We start from the raw sequence: 19,571 nt of genomic DNA, 5'->3' as shown, positions 1-19,571 counted from the left end.
AGGTTCCCAGGAATCAAGACGATTCAAGAACGTTATCCATCCGTTATCTTCTAAGGTGGTTTCCCCTCGCTCAGTGGATCCACCAATCTCTCGGATCTCTAAGGCGACTACACTGCCTCTGGCAGATGCCGCTGCCTTCAAGGATCCCACGGACAAGAAGGTAGAATCCTTAGCAAAGTTTGCCTCTGAAGCAGTTGGCTCTTCTCTTCCCATCTTCGCCTCAACATGGGTGTCCAAGGCCCTGTCGGAGTGGTGCCAAAAGCTCCATTAGGATATCTTAGCGGGATACCCCCCCCCCCCCCCAGAGGATCTATCTGCTCTGGCTCTCCAATGCTCTAAAGCTGGGGACTTCCTGTGCGCAGCTTCCATGCAGTCAACGCGTTGTTCTGCCTTTGCTGTGGGTCACCTAGCGGCTCTCCGCCGCTCTATGTGGCTTAAAGCTTGGAATGCGGATGCCGCAAAAAGTCTCTCACTGAGCTTCCCTTTACGGGTGGCCGTCTTTTTGGCAAACGCCTTGATGAGATTATCTCTGAGGCAACGGGAGGTAAGAGTTCCTTGTTACCTCAAAATAAGGCTTGCCCTATTTCCCGAAGGAAGTCCTTTTCCTTTCGGACCTCTGGCTCCAGTAAAGGGTCCGGGCAGGTGCCCTCACGGGACAAGAAGGCTCCCTCGTTCCGGGCACGCCCGTCTTGGAAGTCAGACTCCAGTCGGTCTGGCCGTTTTGTGCCCAAATCAGGCAACCGCAAACCCACTTCTGCATGAAGTGAGGCCCCCACCCGCGGTTTCTTCTCGGGTGCGAGGTCGTCTATTGCTTTTTTGGGACATTTGGACCTCACACATTCAGGACTCATGGGTCAGGGATGTGGTATCCAACGGTTACCGAATCGAATTCGCCTCCCTTCCGAGGGATCACTTTTTTCGATCCCCGGCCCCCCGGTCTCTCCAGTCTCTGCTTCTCCAGGGGTTTATCGTTCCTCCAAGGGAACGGTTTCGGGGTTTCTATTCAAATCTTTTTGTGGTCCCCAAGAAGGACAGTTCTGTGTAACCAATCCTAGACGTCAAGCGTCTCAATCTTCATCTTCTCATCCGCCACTTCCGAATGGAATCTCTCCGTTCGGTAGTGGCGTCCCTGGAACAAGGGGAGTTCCTTTCATCAATTTTTCCGGGCCATCATCGGTACCTCCGCTTTGCGGTTCCGGAGGGGCACTTTCAATTTGTAGCCCTCCCCTTCGGTCTAGCCACAGCTCCTCGGGTCTTTACAAAGGTCCTTGCGCCAGTGATGGGCCTGTTACGGTCGAGGGGAATCTTGGTGATACCCTATCTGGACAACCTTCTCATCAAGGCTCCCACCAGGGCCCAGACTCTGGAGAATCTGGACATCACTCTCCACACTCTGACTCGCTTCGGGTGGATGGTCAACCAGGACAAGTCAGTCCTCCGTCCTACCCAGTCTCTAACCTTTCTGGGACTTATCTTCGACACGGTCTCTGCCCGAATTCATCTCCCGCCGGACATGCGTCTGGCGCTCCGGTCCGGGGTCCGCTCCCTGCGGACCCAGGTATCAGTCTCCATCCGCACTTGTATGGAAGTCCTGGGTCAGATGGTGGCAACTATGGAGGCCGTACCTTTTTGCCCAGTTTCTTTACCGCCCCCTCCAACTGGCGATTCTTTCTCGGTGGAACAGGTCTCCTTTGTCCCTCGATTGTCAGATTGTTCTCCCTCTCAGGGTCCGTCAGTCTCTGCTCTGGTGGCTCCGCACCCCCTTCTTCTCCCAAGGCGGTCGTTTCTTCCCCTTCACTGGCAGGTTGTTACAACGGATGCCAGCCTGTCAGGCCTGGGCGGCATGTTCAGGGATTGGACGGTTCAGATACTCTGGTCTGCCCAGGAGACCCTTCTTCCGATAAACATATTGGATTTACGGGCAATTCTTCTTTGTCTTCTTCATTGGGAGTCCCATCTTCAGTCCCGTCCTGTCCGCGTTCAGTCGGACAATGCCACTATCGTGGCGTACATAAATCGTCAGGGCGGCACTCACAGCTCGGCAGCCATGGCCGAGGTGACCAAGATTTTCTCCTGGGCGGAGAGCAAGGTTCCAGCCATCTTTGCGATTCACATCCCGGGGGTGCTCAACTGGGAAGCGGACTTCCTCAGCCGGTCCTCACCCGACCCCTGTACATCCAGAGGTCTTCGCGCACCTCTGCGACCTCTGGGGCATTCCGGACGTGAACCTCTTCGCGTCCCGGCACAATCGGAAGATCCTTCCGTTTGTGTCCAAGTCCCGGGACCCTCAGGATCTGGCCATGGACGCCCTAGTGATTCCTTGGGCGGGGTTTGCCCTACCCTATCTGTTCCCTCCTCTTCCGCTTCTTCCTAGGGTGCTGAGGAAGCTCAAGGCAGAGGGCGTCACCTCCATTCTGGTAGCTCCAGATTGGCCCCGAAGGTCGTGGTACGCCGACATAGTCAGGCTCCTGGACGACGCTCCACTGCGCCTTCCGCTCCATCCGGACCTGCTCTCTCAGGGTCCTCTTTGCCACCCCAATTTACAGTTGCTGCATTTGACAGCGTGACTGTTGAGACCGCGGTTTTGAGGGCCCACGGGTTCTCTTCCCAAGTCATTCGCACCATGCTCAAGGCTCTTAAGCCCTCCTCTGCAAGGATTTACTACCGTACTTGGTAGGGATCGACCAATATAATTTTTTTAGGGCCGATACCGATAATCTGGGGAGGTTAGGGCCGATAGCCGATAACTTATACCGATATTCCGGTATAAGTTATCGGCCATTTATCCCCCTGTGACACCGCTGCAGATCATTGATTTAAAGCGGGCGCTTTAAATCAATGCACTGCAGTGGCTTTTGCGGTGCCATAGGCCGCCGCGGCCACCTGCTTCTCTCCCTCTGCCTGTCCGGGGTCCTGAGACCTATCACCGCTCGCCGCGCCGCACTGCGCCTAGGGGTGCCTCCAGCCGTTGGCTGTCCGGGCATGCTGGGAGTTGTAGTTTTGCAACAGCTGGAGGGCCTACTGTAGGTATAGTATATTATACAGACCCCTGTCCATCCCAGAACCCTGACTCACCTTCCCAGTTGCTGCAGGGACCGTCCGGGGAGGGTGGTCCGGGCCATGTATCCTTCCTATAGTTTCCTGCGGCATTCCGGGTGAAGGGTGAACCGGTACGGGCTGTCCTTCTCCGGGGGTCCTCTTCTCCACTCCGGGCAGGCTCCAGCCTAGTAACGCTGCATAGACGCCGCTGCGCAGCGACGCACCTGACGTCACGACGTAGTGGCGTCTATGCAGCGTACTAGGCCGGAGCCTGCCCGGAGTGGAGAAGAGGACCCCCGGAGAAGGACAGCTCGGACCGGTTCACCCTCCACCCGGAATGCCGCCGGACACTACAGGAAGGATGGATGGCCCAGACCACCCCCATTACGGGTAAGTAAAATTTTTTCGGAGGGTGGGGGAGGGGCCAGACCGATATAGCGGTATGGGCAAAAATCCATACTGTGGGAGGGAAAAAAAACGGTATCCAGTTCATACCGATATACCGCCCAGCACTACAGTGGGGGGTGCGACGCGGTGCGATAGGTCAGGGGGGCGGGTCCCTAGTCTTATTTTCGTTGGTGTGAAGCTCAGGACTTCTCCCCGGTGACCTTCTCTGTTCCCCGTCTTCTCTTCTTTTTACAGTCGGGGTTGGAACTGGGGTTGTCTCTCAGTTCCCTTAACCCCTTAAGGACCCGGGCTTTTTCCGTTTTTTCATTTTCAATTTTTCCTCCTTAACTTTAAAAATCATAACTCTTAAAAATTTTCACCTAAAATTATATATAATGGCTTAATTTTTGCGTCACTAATTCTACTTTGTAATGACATTAGTCATTTTACCCAAAAATCTACGGTGAAACGGGAAAAAAAATGTGCGACAAAATTGATGAAAAAACACTGTTTTGTAAGTTTTGGGGGCTTCTGTTGTTACGCAGTACATTTTTTGTCAAAAATTATACCTTATCTTTATTCTGTAGGTCCATAAGGTTAAAATGATACCCTACTTGTATAGGTTTGAATTTGTATCACTTCCGAAAAAAATCATGAATACATGCAGGAAAATGTATACGTTTAAAATGGTCATCTTTTGACCCCTATAACTTTTATTTTTCTGTGTTCAGGGCGCTTTGAGGACTCATTTTTTGCGCCGTCATCTGAAGTTTTTAGCGGTACCATTTTTGTATTGATCACACTTTTTATTCACTTTTTTGTGGTATTAAAAGTGATCAAAAATGCGCTATTTTGGACTTTGGAATTTTTTTGCGCGTACGCCATTGAACGATCAGTTTAAAAAGCGGTATATTTTTATAATTCGGACATTTCCGCACGCGGCGATACCACATATGTTTATTTTTATTATTATTTACATAATGTTTTTTTTATTTTTGGAAATGCCGGGTGAGTCAAACTTTTATTAGGGGAAGGGATAATTGAAAGGGTTACTGATTTTTTTACACTTTTCTTATGCAATATTATAGCTCCTATAGGGGACTATAACATTGCATGTACTGATCTTTTACACTGATTGATCCATCTCCATAGGAATGGATCAATCAGTGTTTTCGGCGATTGAATGCTCAAGCCTGGATCTCAGGCTTAAAGCATTCATTCGGCGATCGGACAGCACAGGAGAAGGTAAGAAGACCTCCTCCTGTGCTACAGCTGTTCGGGATGCCGCGATTATACCGCGGCGATCCCGAACAGCTCCCTTAGCTAACCGGCACATTTTACTTTCGTTTTTAGCCGCGCGGCAAAAGGGTTAATAGCGCGCGGCACAGCGATCAGTGCCGCGCGCTATTAGAGGCGGGTCCCGGCTTCACTATGACGCCGGGCCCACCGCGATATGATGCGGGGTCACCGTGTGACCCCGCGTTATATCGCAGGACCGGGACCCAGGACGTACTCATACGTCCTGGGTCCTTAAGAGGTTAAGGCTCAGGTTTCGGCCCTTACTGTTCTTTTCCAGCGGCCCCTGGCTTCTAATCCTCATGTCCGAACCTTCCTGCAAGGAGTGGCGCACGCTGTTCCTCCTTATCGGTCTCCCTCTCCTTTTTGGGACTTGAATTTGGTCCTGAGTGCCCTCCAGGGTGCACCCTTTGAGCCCCTTAGAGAGGTGTCTCTCCGCCTCCTTTCTTGGAAAGTGGCGTTTCTGGTGGCTATCACCTCCATCCGGAGGGTGTCTGAATTGGCAGCTCTTTCCTGCCGTCCTCCGTTTCTGGTGATCCACCAGGACAAGGTTGTTTTCCGGCCAGACCCTTCCTTTTTACCTAAGGTGGTCTCGGCCTTTCATCTCAATGAGAACATTGTCCTCCCGTCATTTAGCCCGGCTCATTCCCCCCCTAGGGAGCGCTTACTGCACAAGCTGGAAGTGGTTCGGGCTGTTCGGTCTTCTCTCCATCACTTCTTCGTTTCGTCAGTATGATTCCTTTTTCATCCTTACGGAGGGTCGTCGCAAGGGACAACCTGCTTCCAAGGCCACCATTTCTAGGTGGATTCGGTCTACCATTTCGGAAACCTATCCCATAGGGACCTATAACACTGCACACACTGATCTTATCATTGATCACTGGTTTCTCATAAGAAACCAGTGATCGATGATTCTGCCACTTGACTGCTCAGGCCTGGATCTCAGGCACTGAGCAGCCATTCGGCGATCGGACAGCGAGGAGGCAGGTAGGGGCCCTCTCGCTGTCCTGTAAGCTGTTCAGGATGCCGCGATTTCGCCGCAGCTATCCCGAACAGCCCACTGAGCTAACCGGCATGGTTTCAGTTTCACTTTAGACGCGGCGTTCACCCTGAACGCCGCGTCTAAAGGGTTAATAGTGCGCGGCACAGCGATCAATGTCGCGCGCTATTAGCCACGGGTCCCAGCCGTTGTTAGAGGCCGAGCCCGACCCGCTATGACGCGGGGCCACGCCGTGGCCCCGCGTTATAGATCGGGAGTGGACACATGACGTTCCAGTACGTCATGTGTCCTTAAGGGGTTAAACTGACTAGCTCAGAGCCTGAAGGCGGATGTATCCTGCTGGGAGGAGCTGACCTTTTTTTTTTTTATCACCATAGTGTCACACCTCCTAGAGACAGCAAGATTCACCCACTGTCTTTGTCCCCCAATGGATCCTTCGAGAAAGAGATTTTACGGTAAGTGTTAAAAAATCTCATTTTTCATCAGCAAACACACTGGGTTGGTGATTTGAAAACATCCCGGGAAACCTAGTGTATTGCTGTAGTACAAAAGGTGACAGGGGGGAGATTGTGACATGGGGAAATGTGACAGGGGGGGGGGGGGGGGGGGCCTGGTTGGGGTGGATTGTGACAGGGGGGGAAGATTGTGATGGGGGGGTGACGGGGAGAAATGTGACAAGGGGGAATTTTACAGGTGGTGGAATGTGACAAGGGGGGAAATGTGATGGGGAGGAATGTGATGGGTTGGGGGGATGGGACATAAAGAGAAGATGTGACAGGGGGAGATTAAATGGAGGAGATGTGAAATGGGCAGTGTGCATAAAATGTGTTGATAGTTGTAAAAGGGACAAGATTGGACATGAAATGGCGGGATTTCACCATTTATTTATTATATCGCATATTTTGCCCATACTGTGCTACCCTACTGTGACCTCAAGGCTTTGTCCTTTAGGAGATATAGCAGCCAACCCTTTAGGCTAAGTTTCTACAATTTCCTGCATCTGGCGTATTTTCATTTGTGTAAAAATTGCACCTTGACATTTCTTTTTTTGGTACCCAAAATTTGTGGGGTACCAAAAAAAAAAAAGGATGCAGCAGTGATGGAAACATTTTTATTAAACGAAATGTATATATTTTATAACAAAATTTCCTGCATCTGGCCCGCTTTAAATCAATGATCTGCAGCGGTGTCGCCGGGGGATAAATAGGCGATAACTTATACCGGAATATCGGTATAATATCTAACCTCCACCGATTATCAGTAGCGGCCCTAAAAAAACGATATCGGTCAATCCCTAGTACCTGTACTATAGACATATCGCCCCGGGTGTCAGGACTGAGAGAAAAACGCCACAATTTTGACTGAAAAAAATGCCAGTGGCTCAACATGCTGCAATTACCAACGATCTGAAAAAATGCCAATAAAAGAGTGAAAAAACACAAAAAGGCTAAGAAAAAAAAAAACAAAGTGAAAAACGCCAAGGGGAATAAGAATTTTGCGATTTCTCCTTCATTTACAGCTAACATCTGGCCGCAGTGTTTTTTGGCCAAAAAAACGCCATGCGAAAGAACTGGCGTTTTTCTTGGTGTTTTTCAAAAAATAAACCAAGTAGAAACTTAGCCTTAAATGTTTTTTTTCTTTATTGTACTGCATTCTTTGGGTAGAAAACAACGCCAGTGCACTTTCCTGCGTCTGTTATTTTTTCTGACGTTTTTTCATTTGTTTAAAAATTAAAAAGTGTGTGTGTGTTTCACTTTTTTTCTCTATTTTTTACATTTTTAGTTAGTACTACTACTGGGAGTACTACCTGTACTATAGACATATCGCCCCAGGTGTCAGTCCTGACACTCGATGCGATGGTCCATAATATAGCAGAGATGCGGCTCTATACAGCGCTCACATCTCTGCTCTATACTCCAGCCAGTGATGTGAATAGAACATCATTCATATTTTCCGCCCAGAGCTGTGATTGGCCAGATGGTGACAGCCAATCACAGCTCTGAGGAAAATATCAATGAGTGAGTGGCCGGAGTACAGAGCAGAGATGCGAGTGCTGTATACAGTCGCTCCATCTCTGCTATAGACAGGACGATCACAGTACTACTACCAACATGGAGCACACTCTTCTCCATGCTGGGAGCTGTAGTATCTGCATTAATAGATCGCAGTGAGTGTAACTTCTGACACTCGCTGCGATCTGTCTATTAATGCAGGTACTACAGCTACCAGCATTGAACAGAGTGTGCTCCATGTTGGGAGTAGTAGTACCTGCAGTTAAGGAAAGATCACAGCGGGTATCATTGCTGACACCCGCTGTGATCCTCCTGTAAAATGTATAGATGCGTCCGTTCTCCTATGGTCCCCTGCACTGCCGTATATATACACATATTCCTAGAGCTGTGATTGGCTGGAACCATCTGGCCAATCACAGCTCTTTGCGGGAAATATGAATAGGTGTATATATACGTCAGTGCAGGGGACCATAGAAGAGCGGCCGCATCTATACATTATACAGGAGGATCGCAACGGGTGATTTGTCAATTAGCGCAGGTACTACTACTCTGATCATGAAACAGTGTGTTCTATGCTGGGAGTAGTAGTACTGCCTAAAAAATGTAAAACAAAGAAAAAAAAGTGAAAAACACACACACTACATTTTTATTATTGTCGGCTACATTTTTAGGTCCCCACCCGTCTACATAAATTGATCCCTGTTTAAAAATTAATAAAAATTTTGTTATAAAAAAAGATACATTTCGTTAGATACAATTTTTTCCTTCAGTACTGTATCTTTTTTATTTTTTAATGGTCCCCTACAAAATGTTATTAAAAAAGGTTTCTCCATCACTTTTTTGGATCGCATAAGTCCAAAAAAGAATGAAAACCGCCTGAAAAAACGCCAAAGTTAAAACCCACATATAGTTTTTCTTTGCGTTTTTCACTCCCATAGACTTGGGAGAAAAATGCCATGATTTTGACAGAAAAAACGCCAGTGGCTCAACATGCTGCGATTACAAACGATCTGAAAAATGCCAAAAAAGAGTGAAAAAATACAAAAAGGATAAAAAAAACTAAGTGAAAAACGCCAAGTGGAATAAGAATTTAGCGATTTCTCATTTACAGCTAACATCTTTTTCAAAAGATAAACCAAGTAGAAACTTAGCCTTAAATGGGTTTTTTCCTTTATTTCCTTACCTCCTAGGAAAGTAATTAAGAATCCTATACACCAGAGTGTTGAATTGTAAAAAGAGAAAAAAAACTTGACAGTCATAACCTGCTATTCTTAGATAATAAGCTTGGCAATATTATAGAATTGTATGTTTTAGCCTTTGTTTTGTCATTTGTGATAATATTCCATCTTGTACTGTGCTTATTGGAAAACATTGATGGTGCAGTGCAGCATGTTTTCTTGAAGTATTGTATACACATCGAACAACATTGTGAAGTTTCCACTTAGTCAAATCTCTGTAGCAATATTATACTAATCTCACTTAAAAAAAAATGGTTTTATTTTTAAGATGGTTTTCCCGCTGCATTCTGCAAGATCAAAAGCAAGAGATTGTTGATGGACTAAAAGTCTGCATGCAAGGTAATGTAATGGAAATGTAATGCACTGGCTATATAAGGCCATGTTCACACAACAGAACTTTGTTGTGACTTTCACGGCATAAAATGCAAAACTTTTTGCACATATAATCTATGAAAAAGTGAAGAGGCAGATTTTAAATCTGGATCAGCAAAAAAATCCTTGCCATATGAACTACAAAATGTTGTAAACATGGCAAAGCAGAATTCATTTGACCATAACGTACATGTGTACTCTAATGATCTTATCATTTAGAACAGTGCCCCTCTACATTTAGCTCTTGTGGTTTAGGTCAGAATCATATAGTAACATAGTTCATAAGGTTGAAAAAAGACCAGAGGCCATCAAGTTCAACCTATAACCCTAATAAGTCCCTATTGAGTTGAGTTGATCCAGAGGAAGGCAAAAAAAACTCATACTAAATTCCTTCCTGACTCCAAATATGGCAGTCAGAATAAATCCCTGGATCAACGTTCTGTCCCTATAAATCTAGTATACATAACCAGTAATGTTATTACTCTCCAAAAATGCATCCAGACCCTTTTTGAATTCTATTACAGAGTTCACCATGACCACCTCCTCTGGCAGAGAATTCCACAGTCTCACTGCTCTTACAGTAAAGAATCCCCGTCTATGCTGGTGTAGAAACCTTCTTTCCTCTAGACGTAGAGGATGCCCTCTTGTTATAGATACAGTCCTGGGTATAAATTGATCATGGGAGAGATCTCTGTACTGTCCCCTGATATATTTATACATAGTTATTAGGTCTCCCCTAAGCCTTCTTTTTTATAAACTAAATAACCCCAATTCTGATAATCTTTCTGGGTATTGTAGTCCTCACATTCCATGTATTACTCTGGTTGCCCGTCTTTGAACCCTCTCCAGCTCCACTATATCTTGTACACTGGTGCCCAGTACTGTACACAGTATTCTATGTGCGGTCTGACTAGTGATTTGTTCAGCGGTAGAATTATTTCCTTGTCGTGGGCATCTATGCCCCTATTGATGCACCCCATGGTTTTATTAGCCTTGGCAGCAGCTGCCGACACTGGTCACTACAGCTAAATTTACTGTTAAGACCTTTTAAGTTTTTCTTTGGAACAGTGGGCTGTGCAAATGAAAAATTAAATTTTTCATTTTCACGGACCACTGTTCCAAAAATCTGTGGTGCGTAAATGCTCACTGTACCCATTATTACATTACGTGAGGGGTGTAGGTTCCAAAATGCGGTCACATGTGGGGGGGGGGGGGTCCATTGTTCTGGCACTATGGGGGCTTTGTAAACACATGTGTCCTTCAATTCGGGACAAATTTTCTCTTCAAAAGCCCAATGGCGCTCTTCCTCTTCTGAGCATTGTAGTGCGCCAACAGCAGAACACTTTACATCCACATATGGGGTATGTCCTTACTCAGAAGAAATGGGGTTACAAATTTTGTGGGGCTTTTTTCCTATTTTCCCTTATGAAAATGAAAAATTTAGGGTAAAACCATCATTTTAGTGAAATTTTTTTTTTGTTTTTGTTTTTTTCATTTTTCCATCCAACTTTGAAGAATTTTCATTATACACATGTGTTCAGGCTTACTATACCCCTTGTTTCGTGTAGTTTCCAAAATGGGGTCACATGTGGGTATTTCTTTTTTTGCGTTTATGTCAACCGCTGTAAAATCAGCCACCCCTGTGCAAATCGCCAATTTAGGCCTCAAATGTACATAGTGCGCTCTCAATTCTGAGCCTTGTTGTGTGTCCGCAGAACATTTTACGCTCCCATCCTTTTAACGCTTGTGAAAATAAAAAGTATGGGGTAACACCAGCATGTTAGTGTACATTTTTTCATTTTTTTTACACTAACATGCCGATATAGCCCCCAACTTTTCCTTTTCATAAGGGGTAAAAGGAGAAAAAGCCCCCCAAAATTTGTAGTGCAATTTCTCCCGAGTACGGAAATACCCCATAGATGGCCCTAAACTGTTTCCTTGAAATACGACACGGCTCTGAAGTGAGAGAGCGCAATGCGCATTTAAGGACTAAATCAGGGATTGCATAGGGGTGGACAAAGGGGTATTCTACGCCAGTGATTCCCATACAGGGTGCCTCCAGCTGTTGCTAAACTCCCAGCATGCCTGGACAGTCAGTGGCTGTCCAGAAATGCTGGGAGTTGTTGTTTTGCAACAGCTTGAGGCTCCGTTTTGGAAACACTGCCATACAATACATTTTACATTTTTATTGGGGGGGACAGTGTAAGGGGGTGTATATGTAGTGTTTTACCCTTTATTTTGTGTTAGTGCAGTGTAGTGTTTTTAGGGTTCATTCACGAAAAATTTGCCGCAGCCCAAACTTGAAGCAAGAAACTTACTGTAAACCTGCCCGTGTGAATGTACCCTCCGGGAAGTACCAGGGTGTCAGGACGTACGTGTACGTCAAGGGTCCTTAAGGGGTTAATATAATTCCCCTCGTAGTGTGCACATAGTTTTACTACTAAGTACAGACCAAAACTATCACAATATTTGTAGGGGGTGCAGCACAACATCATCCCAACTGCCAACTCCCTGAGCTCTGGGCTACATTCACAGATAGATGCAGCAACAGAGGTGACCACACAACCTCAATGCTTGATAACTGTCTGAACAGGTCATGAAGCTCTTCCCTATATAGGGTCTACTAAATCCAAAGTTAGACCATATCCCTATATGCATCAAAACACTTCCTTGATTTTGCTGTGAAAGTTAATACTTTAACCCCTTAAGGACCATTGATTTGTATACACGTCCAGTCGGGATGCACGTTCCTGCAACAGGATGTGTATGCATGTCTATGGATCTCGTGGTTACTGCCCAGTGTACCCACTTCGGTCCCGGCAATTTAACCCTTACAGCCATGGTCGGAAATGACCACGAGCTGTAAGTGTTTTGACAGAGAGAGCTCTGTCCACCCTGCAGCACCCCACGACGCGATCACGGGGTGCTGCATGTGATCCCCAGCAGGTGGGTGCCGCACTGCCAGGACTGAAGTAAACAGTTTAACCCTTACAGCCGCGGACGGAAGCGACCACAAGCTGTAATGAGTTTGGCAGAGGAAGGGGGGCTCCCTCTGTCTCTCTCCAGCAGCACCCTGCAATGATTATGGGGTGCTGCTGCTTACCTTGCAGCCGGGGGTCTTACAAAAACCCGCAGGTCTGCCTTGGTAATTGCCTGGCAGGCAGCATATAACTGCAATGCTTTGGAATACTAAGTATATTCCAAAGCATGAAAAAAAAAAGTGTTAAAAAAAAAATTAAACTAATTTATAAAATAAATAAATATACATAATGATTAGAGTTGTACGGAGCGCATCCGCAACGTATTACATGCTGCAGATGCCCTGCCAGCGCAATAGTTCTGCGGCTGGGTAGCTCTGTGTGTCCACTCATAGTGGCAGATTTCCTGCTGGCAGTTATTCCCGGACACACTCAGCTACCCAGCCGCAGCAGTGAGCTCACTCTTCTGACTGCCGGTGGGACATCTGCATTTTGAAATACTCTGCGGATGCGCTCCATGTAACCCTACCCTTATTAAATATTTTTATACAAAAGCCCCATTCATACGGAGTTTCTGCAGTATGTTAGAGGTATCCGTCAGCATCACTTTAAAAAAAAGCGATGCCGACTTAAACTGTAGCAGCCCCATTCATTTCCAAATGAGACTGCTACAGTATGCAATGGCATCCCTTTTTTGACATGACTCCAATGGACACCTCTAACATACTGCAGAAATATAGTAAGAAGGGGGATTATCAAAATATATGTCCCGCAAATTATGCATTTGTGGGGAAAAAAAAGCAAATTAAATTTCTTTTTTCTGCCGACTTTGTAACCATTTTAGCCATAAAAAAAAAACTTAAAGTACTCACTTTTGGTCTAGATGAATACCGTATTTATCGGGGTATACCATGCACCGGCCTATAACACGCACCCTCATTTAACCAAGGATATTCGGGTAAAAAAAGTTTTTTACCCAAATATCCATGGTAAAATGAGGGTGCGCGTGTATACCCAATATACCCCCAGGAAAGGCAGGGGGAGAGAGGCCGTCGCTGCCCACTTCTCTCCCCCTGCCTTTCCTGGCGTCCAGAGCGCTGCTGCCGGCCCTTCTCTCCCCCTGGCTGTCGGCGCCGCTTCTCTCCCCCTGACTATCGGCGCCGGCAATGGGGCTCCGGCACCGATAGTCAGGGGGACAGAACGGGCAGCGGCGCCGATAGCTAGGGGGAGAGAAGGGCCGGCAGCAGGGCTCTAGACCCCAGGAAAGGCAGGGGGAGAGAAGCGGGCAGCGACAGCCTCTCTCCCCCTGCCTTTCCTGGGCGTGTATCGGCGTATAACACGCACATAGACTTTAGGCTAAAAATTTTAACCTAAAAAGTGCGTGTTATACGCCGATAAATACGGTACTTTTGGGGGGGGGGGTTAGTTTCCAAAATGGGGTCACTTGTGGGGGTTCTGTATGGTTCTGGCAGCTTAAACCCTTAACAGGAAAGAAGTGCCGCCTATAATCCATTCGGCCTAATATGATGCCCTTAAAGAAGAAGTATCATGGACCAAGTCACAAATTTTTTTTTATATCATGTGAAAGTGAATCAGCTCACTATTCTGCCAATCTGCTCCTGATGTATCTCACCCTCTCCATTCTCCTGCAATCCCCTCTGAAAGATCGGTACTTCCTGGTCCATGGAGGTCCCTGACTTCCTGTCTCCCATAATGCCTTTCAGTTCATCACAGAAGTAGCCCAGCCTAGACCAGTGCTTCCTAACCAAGGTGCCTCCAGCTGTTGTGAAACTACAACTCCCAGAATGCCTGGGAGTTTTAGTTTTGCAACAGCTGAAGGCACCCTGGTTGGGATACACTGACCTAGACACTGATCACTTTCCTAACAGCAGGCTCAGTGTTTCCCCTCCCCCTGCTTCTATTCTCAGGACATCCTTCTTTCAGACTGACCTGCTGTCAGATTGTGATCAGTGCAGGGGATAGCAGGGATCTCCCCTCCCCCTCTGCTTCTTCTCGGGACATCGTTCTTGCTCTTATAAACACTGAGCTGGCTGTCAGATGCTTCCCTGCCGAGGAGATGAAGACGCATGCTCAGCTCACTGGGGCTACTATGATTGGCTGAAGCTGCACATGGGAGGTGCCTTGGCCGTGCACAGAGCTGGCTAAGCTGCAGGCAGCACACAGAACTATGGGAAATTGTGACATCACGGCCCCCAGCATAATGCAGCTCAATGGGGGGGTCGCAAGTCATCAGAACAGGGAGCTGCTGAACTTCCTCTCTGAACAAAGAAGCTAGAAAAACAGGTTTTACATACAAGATGGGTAAAGTCAGTGATTTACAAAGTGATATAACTTTTGCTTCTGCATTTAAAACACAATACTTTTTCTACATGGGACTTCTCCTTTAAAGCCAAATGGCGCTGCTCTCCTGGGTCCCAAAGCACAGTCAAGGAACCAAATATTGAAAAACAAGGAATCCCGGCACTCAATTTCTCTTTCTTCTTCTTTTATTTATGCAGAGCAAACATAAGAAACAAACGCAGTATGCGTTACGGCCAAAGCCTTTCTCAACTGCATGAACTCATACATCACATAACTTCCTTATAACACATGGAGGCTAATTGCAATTCATTAGTCACCATGACTTCAACATATAAACAAATAATCTGTTGCTATACAATAACACAAGGTTCGTAAAAAACCAAGTGCAAAACATACATATTTTTTCGGTCCTCGCCTTTTTTATTTTCTTTCATGTTGGTCTCTAAAATAAAGCCATAATCAAAATTAATTAATACTACATAGTACATACATATTTAATCCAATAGCATAATGTAGAACATCTCAAAGTAATCTTGCTATCTCATATTCTCGGTTCATCCCACGGGGTTCCAGGGTGCCCAATTTATGAATCCAGTGAGCCTCCCGCTTTAGGAAGAGTTTTTTTTAATACTCCCCCCTCTGCGTGGAGGCAATATTTCCTCTAACACCTGATATTGTAATTGGGAGATATTGTGTACCATTTTTTTTTTTTTTTTTTTAAAGCGACCAAATATGGCCTAAGGAACCAGATATGGTTAAGCGGGGGTATTTCCAAAAACGGGACAAGCAGCTCAATAAAATTTAGGGTGCATTTCTTTCAATATCAGAAGCAGTGTACAAAAAATATGTCCTACAAATAATGCATTTGTGGAGAAAAAAAGCTAATTTAGAATTGTTAACACTGACTTTGTAAAAATTCCAGCCACAAAACTATGGTGTTAAAATACTCACTGTACAACCTAGTGAACACTTTAAGGGGGGTCCTATGTTCTACTACCTCTAAGTTTCTGCAAACCTTGCATAGCACATCAAAATTAAGGAGATTTTTTTATGCTTACCGTAAAATCTCTTTCTTGAAGGATCCATTGGGGGACACAGACCATGGGTGTATGCTGCTGTCTCTAGGAGGTGTGACACTATGGCAAGAAAAAAAGGTCGGCTCCTCCCAGCAGGATATACCCGCCTCCAGGCCCTGAGCTAATCAGTTTTTTAGTACCAGAGCAATAGGAGAAGACCGACAGGTCAAGGAAAAAACACAAACTGTCCGAGAACCAGAAGAAAAGAATAACTTAATACACCCTCGGACATAGAACCAAGAGAAACCCAAAAAAGAGCGAGAAAGAGATTTTACGGTAAGCATTAAAAAATCTCCTTTTCTCTATCGGCTCCATTGGAGGACACAGACCATGGGACGTACCAAAGCCGTCCCTTGGGTGGGTAAGGAATCAGACAGGTGGACGGTTGGACCACCGCCGCCTGCAACGTCCTACGGCCCTGAGTAGCATCTGGGATCTTCCCTTGCAGCGGTAAACGCCGAAATAGCAGACCGGATCCACCGAAAAATGGTGGCTGTAAAAGCAGGTTGTCCATTACGACGACCTTCCGGAAAAACAAAAAAGGGAGTCACACTGCCGAAAGGAAAGAGAGACTGAGAGATACGTCCGAACAGCCCTCATCACAAAAGGTTGTGGAACAAATGCTTCCAGGGACGAGAAAGGACGGTAGGATGATTTCCCCACTGAGTGAAAATGTCAAAACCATCTCAGGTAAGAAGGACAGACTTGGACGGAACAACTTGTCCTGGTATACAACCAGGAAGGGAGACAACAGGAGAGAGCTACCAGCTCTGACATCCTCTAAACAGAGCTAATAACAATAAGGAACGCCACCTTCCGTGGAAGGAGGCAAAGAAAAAAGTCCCCGAGAAGTACAAAAGGGGGCGCCTTGCATGGCACCTAAGATCAAGAATAAGTCCCAAGGGAAGAATGAGACTGAGAAGGAGGGCATTTTATTTCATTCGTTTCCCATTCACAAGTTCTCCAGGTGAATGGGAAACGAGGTGAGGCAGCCCTGGAATAGGTCGGGCACGATGAAAGGAAACTTCTGGAGCCACGTCCGAAGTTCCTGGGACCTCTAGATGGAAGGTGTCTCTTATGGCTGAAACCAATGAGTGCACCGTGTCAGCCACATCCGTGAGAGCTGAAAATCTTGGATGCCGATCGGGCTCGATGAAAGGAAACTTCTGGAGCCACGTCCGAAGTTCCTGGGTCCTTATGATAGAAGGTGTCTCTTATGGCCGAAGCCAATGAGTACACCACATCAGGTATATCTGTGCAGTCCTCTGAGCCAGATGCTGAATCGCAAACCTCATTCACATGTTCTCCAGGCGAGTGGGAACGAGTGGAGGCAGCCCTGGAGGAGGGGGACACCAACCGGGTACACGGTTCTGGAAAGCCAGAGCGGCGACCACGGAAGCATCCTCTGAGGGAGCGACGTTTGTACAAGTGGAGCAGCGGGTGAATCCTATGAGGGGAGCGCCCGTGCATCAGGAGACCCAGGGAATGAATCAGAGAATTCATCCCTATCACGCTTGTGAGAGCGGTGATATAGAGAGAAGGGAAGCGGGTCCCTCTGAGGGCCGGCGTAGGGCGGACCTAAGCCAAGTCGGATATAGACTGGGCGAGGGATAGATATTGTCACGATTCGGCTCACAGGTAGTGGATCCTCTGTGTCAGCGAGGGATTGGCGTGGACCGGTTCTAAGAGGCTACTGGTTTTCACCAGAGCCCGCCGCAAAGCGGGATGGTCTTGCTGCGGCAGTAGCAACCAGGTCGTATCCACTAGCAACGGCTCAACCTCGCTGACTGCTGAGAAGGCGTGGGACAGAAGGACTAGGCAGAGGCAAGGTCAGACGTAGCAGAAGGTCGGGGGCAGGCGGCAAGGTTCGTAGTCAAGATGGATAGCAGAAGTTCAGGTACACAGGCTTTGGACACACTAAACGCTTTCACTGGCACAAGGCAACAAGATCCGGCAAGGGAGTGCATGGGAGGAGATCAGATATAGCCAGGGAACAGGTGGAAGCCAATTAAGCTAATTGGGCCAGGCACCAATCATTGGTGCACTGGCCCTTTAAGTCTCAGAGAGCTGGCGCGCGCGCGCGCGCCCTAGAGAGCGGAGCCGCGCGCGCCAGCACATGACAGCAGGGGACCGGGACGGGTAAGTGACCTGGGATGCGATTCGCGAGCAGGCGCGTCCCGCTGTGCGAATCGCATCCCCGACGGCCATGACAGTGCAGCGCTCCCGGTCAGCGGGACTGACCGGGGCGCTGCAGGGAGAAAGACGCCGTGAGCGCTCCGGGGAGGAGCGGGGACCCGGAGCGCTAGGCGTAACAGTACCCCCCCCCTTAGGTCTCCCCTTTTTTTTGTCCGGTGACTGCCTCCCCTGGGATGAGGACACCGGGAAAGAATGGAGGGTTTCCTCAACGGCAGGCAGTACAGCAGGAGTTGGAATGGGGAGGGAGGGCAGAGGGTGAAGCTTGGCACGGGGCAGGGAGACACAAGGACGGGAGCCATGAGGAGGCACTGAGGTTTGCTTGGCGGAACTGGGAGGGGGGGAGAGGCACTTTCTATGGCAGGCAGAGTCCCAGTTCTTGATCTCCCCGGTGGTCCAATCAAGGGTGGGGGAATGAAGCCGGAGCCATGGCAGACCGAGGAGGACCTCAGAGGTACAGTTGGGGAGAACGAAGAGCTCAATCCTTTCGTGGTGGGGTCCAATAGACATCAGGAGGGGTTCTGTGCGGTAACGCACGGTGCAATCCAATCTGACTCCGTTGACCGCGGAAATGAAGAGCGGTTTGACGAGACGGGTCACCGGGATGCTGAATTTATTCACAAAGGACTCCAAAATAAAATTCCCAGAGGCACCAGAGTCCAAGCAGGCCACGGCTGAGAGGGAGGAGTTGGCTGAAGGAGAAATCCGCACGGGCACCATGAGACGTGAAGAAGCAGACACCCACGTGAGCTGGGTGCGTGCGTGCGTTTCCCAGGCGTGGAGGACGGATAGGGCAATCCACCAAGAAATGCTCGGTACTGGCACAGTACAGACAGAGATTTTCTTCTCTACGGCGATTCCTCTCTTCCTGGGTCAGGCGAGACCGATCCACTTGCATGGCCTCCTCGGCGGGAGGCCCAGGCGCAGACTGCAAAGGATGCTGTGGGAGAGGTGCCCAGAGATCTAAGTCTTTTTCCTGGCGGAGCTCTTGGTGTCGCTCAGAAAAACGCATGTCAATGCGGGTAGCCAAATGGATGAGTTCTTGGAGGTTGGCAGGAATCTCTCGTGCGGCCAGCACATCCTTGATGCGACTGGCTAGGCCTTTTTTAAAGGTCGCGCAGAGAGCCTCGTTATTCCATGATAACTCGGAAGCAAGAGTACGAAATTGGATGGCGTACTCGCCCACTGAAGAATTACCCTGGACCAGGTTCAACAGGGCAGTCTCGGCAGAAGAAGCTCGGGCTGGCTCCTCGAAGACACTCCGGACTTCAGCGAAGAAGGACTGGACTGTGGCTGTGGCAGGATCATTGCGGTCCCAGAGCGGTGTGGCCCAAGACAAGGCCTTTCCTGAAAGAAGGCTTACTACGAACGCCACCTTAGACCGTTCTGTAGGAAACAAGTCCGACAACATCTCCATATGCAGGGAACACTGAGACAAAAATCCACGGCAGAGTTTAGAGTCCCCATCAAATTTGTCCGGCAGGGACAAGCGTAGGTTAGGAGCGGCCACTCGCTGCGGAGGAGGTGCAGGAGCTGGCGGAGGAGATGGTTGCTGCTGTAGCAGAGGCAGAAGTTGCTGTAACATGGCGGTCAACTGCGACAGCTGCTGTCCTTGTTGGGCAATCTGCTGCGATTGCTGAGCGACCACCGTGGGAAGA

The 19,571-nt window shown here is 47.9% G+C and overlaps 1 protein-coding gene across 3 annotated transcripts in view; it reads left to right on the top strand.

Moving 5' to 3' along the window:
• PIWIL1 (piwi like RNA-mediated gene silencing 1) overlaps positions 1–19,571 on the top strand; it is a 394,474-nt gene that overhangs the window by 339,093 nt on the left and 35,810 nt on the right. For all 3 annotated transcript variants that reach the window (XM_056533540.1, XM_056533559.1, XM_056533548.1), the window contains exon 17: positions 9,241–9,311. In XM_056533540.1, the coding sequence (XP_056389515.1) occupies positions 9,241–9,311 (71 nt within the window). The remainder of the gene's footprint in view (positions 1–9,240; positions 9,312–19,571) is intronic.

This window comes from Hyla sarda, chromosome 1, assembly GCF_029499605.1.
Source record: "Hyla sarda isolate aHylSar1 chromosome 1, aHylSar1.hap1, whole genome shotgun sequence".
Classification (NCBI taxonomy): Eukaryota; Metazoa; Chordata; class Amphibia; order Anura; family Hylidae; genus Hyla; species Hyla sarda.
The sequence above is the reverse complement of the archived record's forward strand: the minus strand, read 5'-3'. Positions and strand labels throughout refer to the sequence as shown.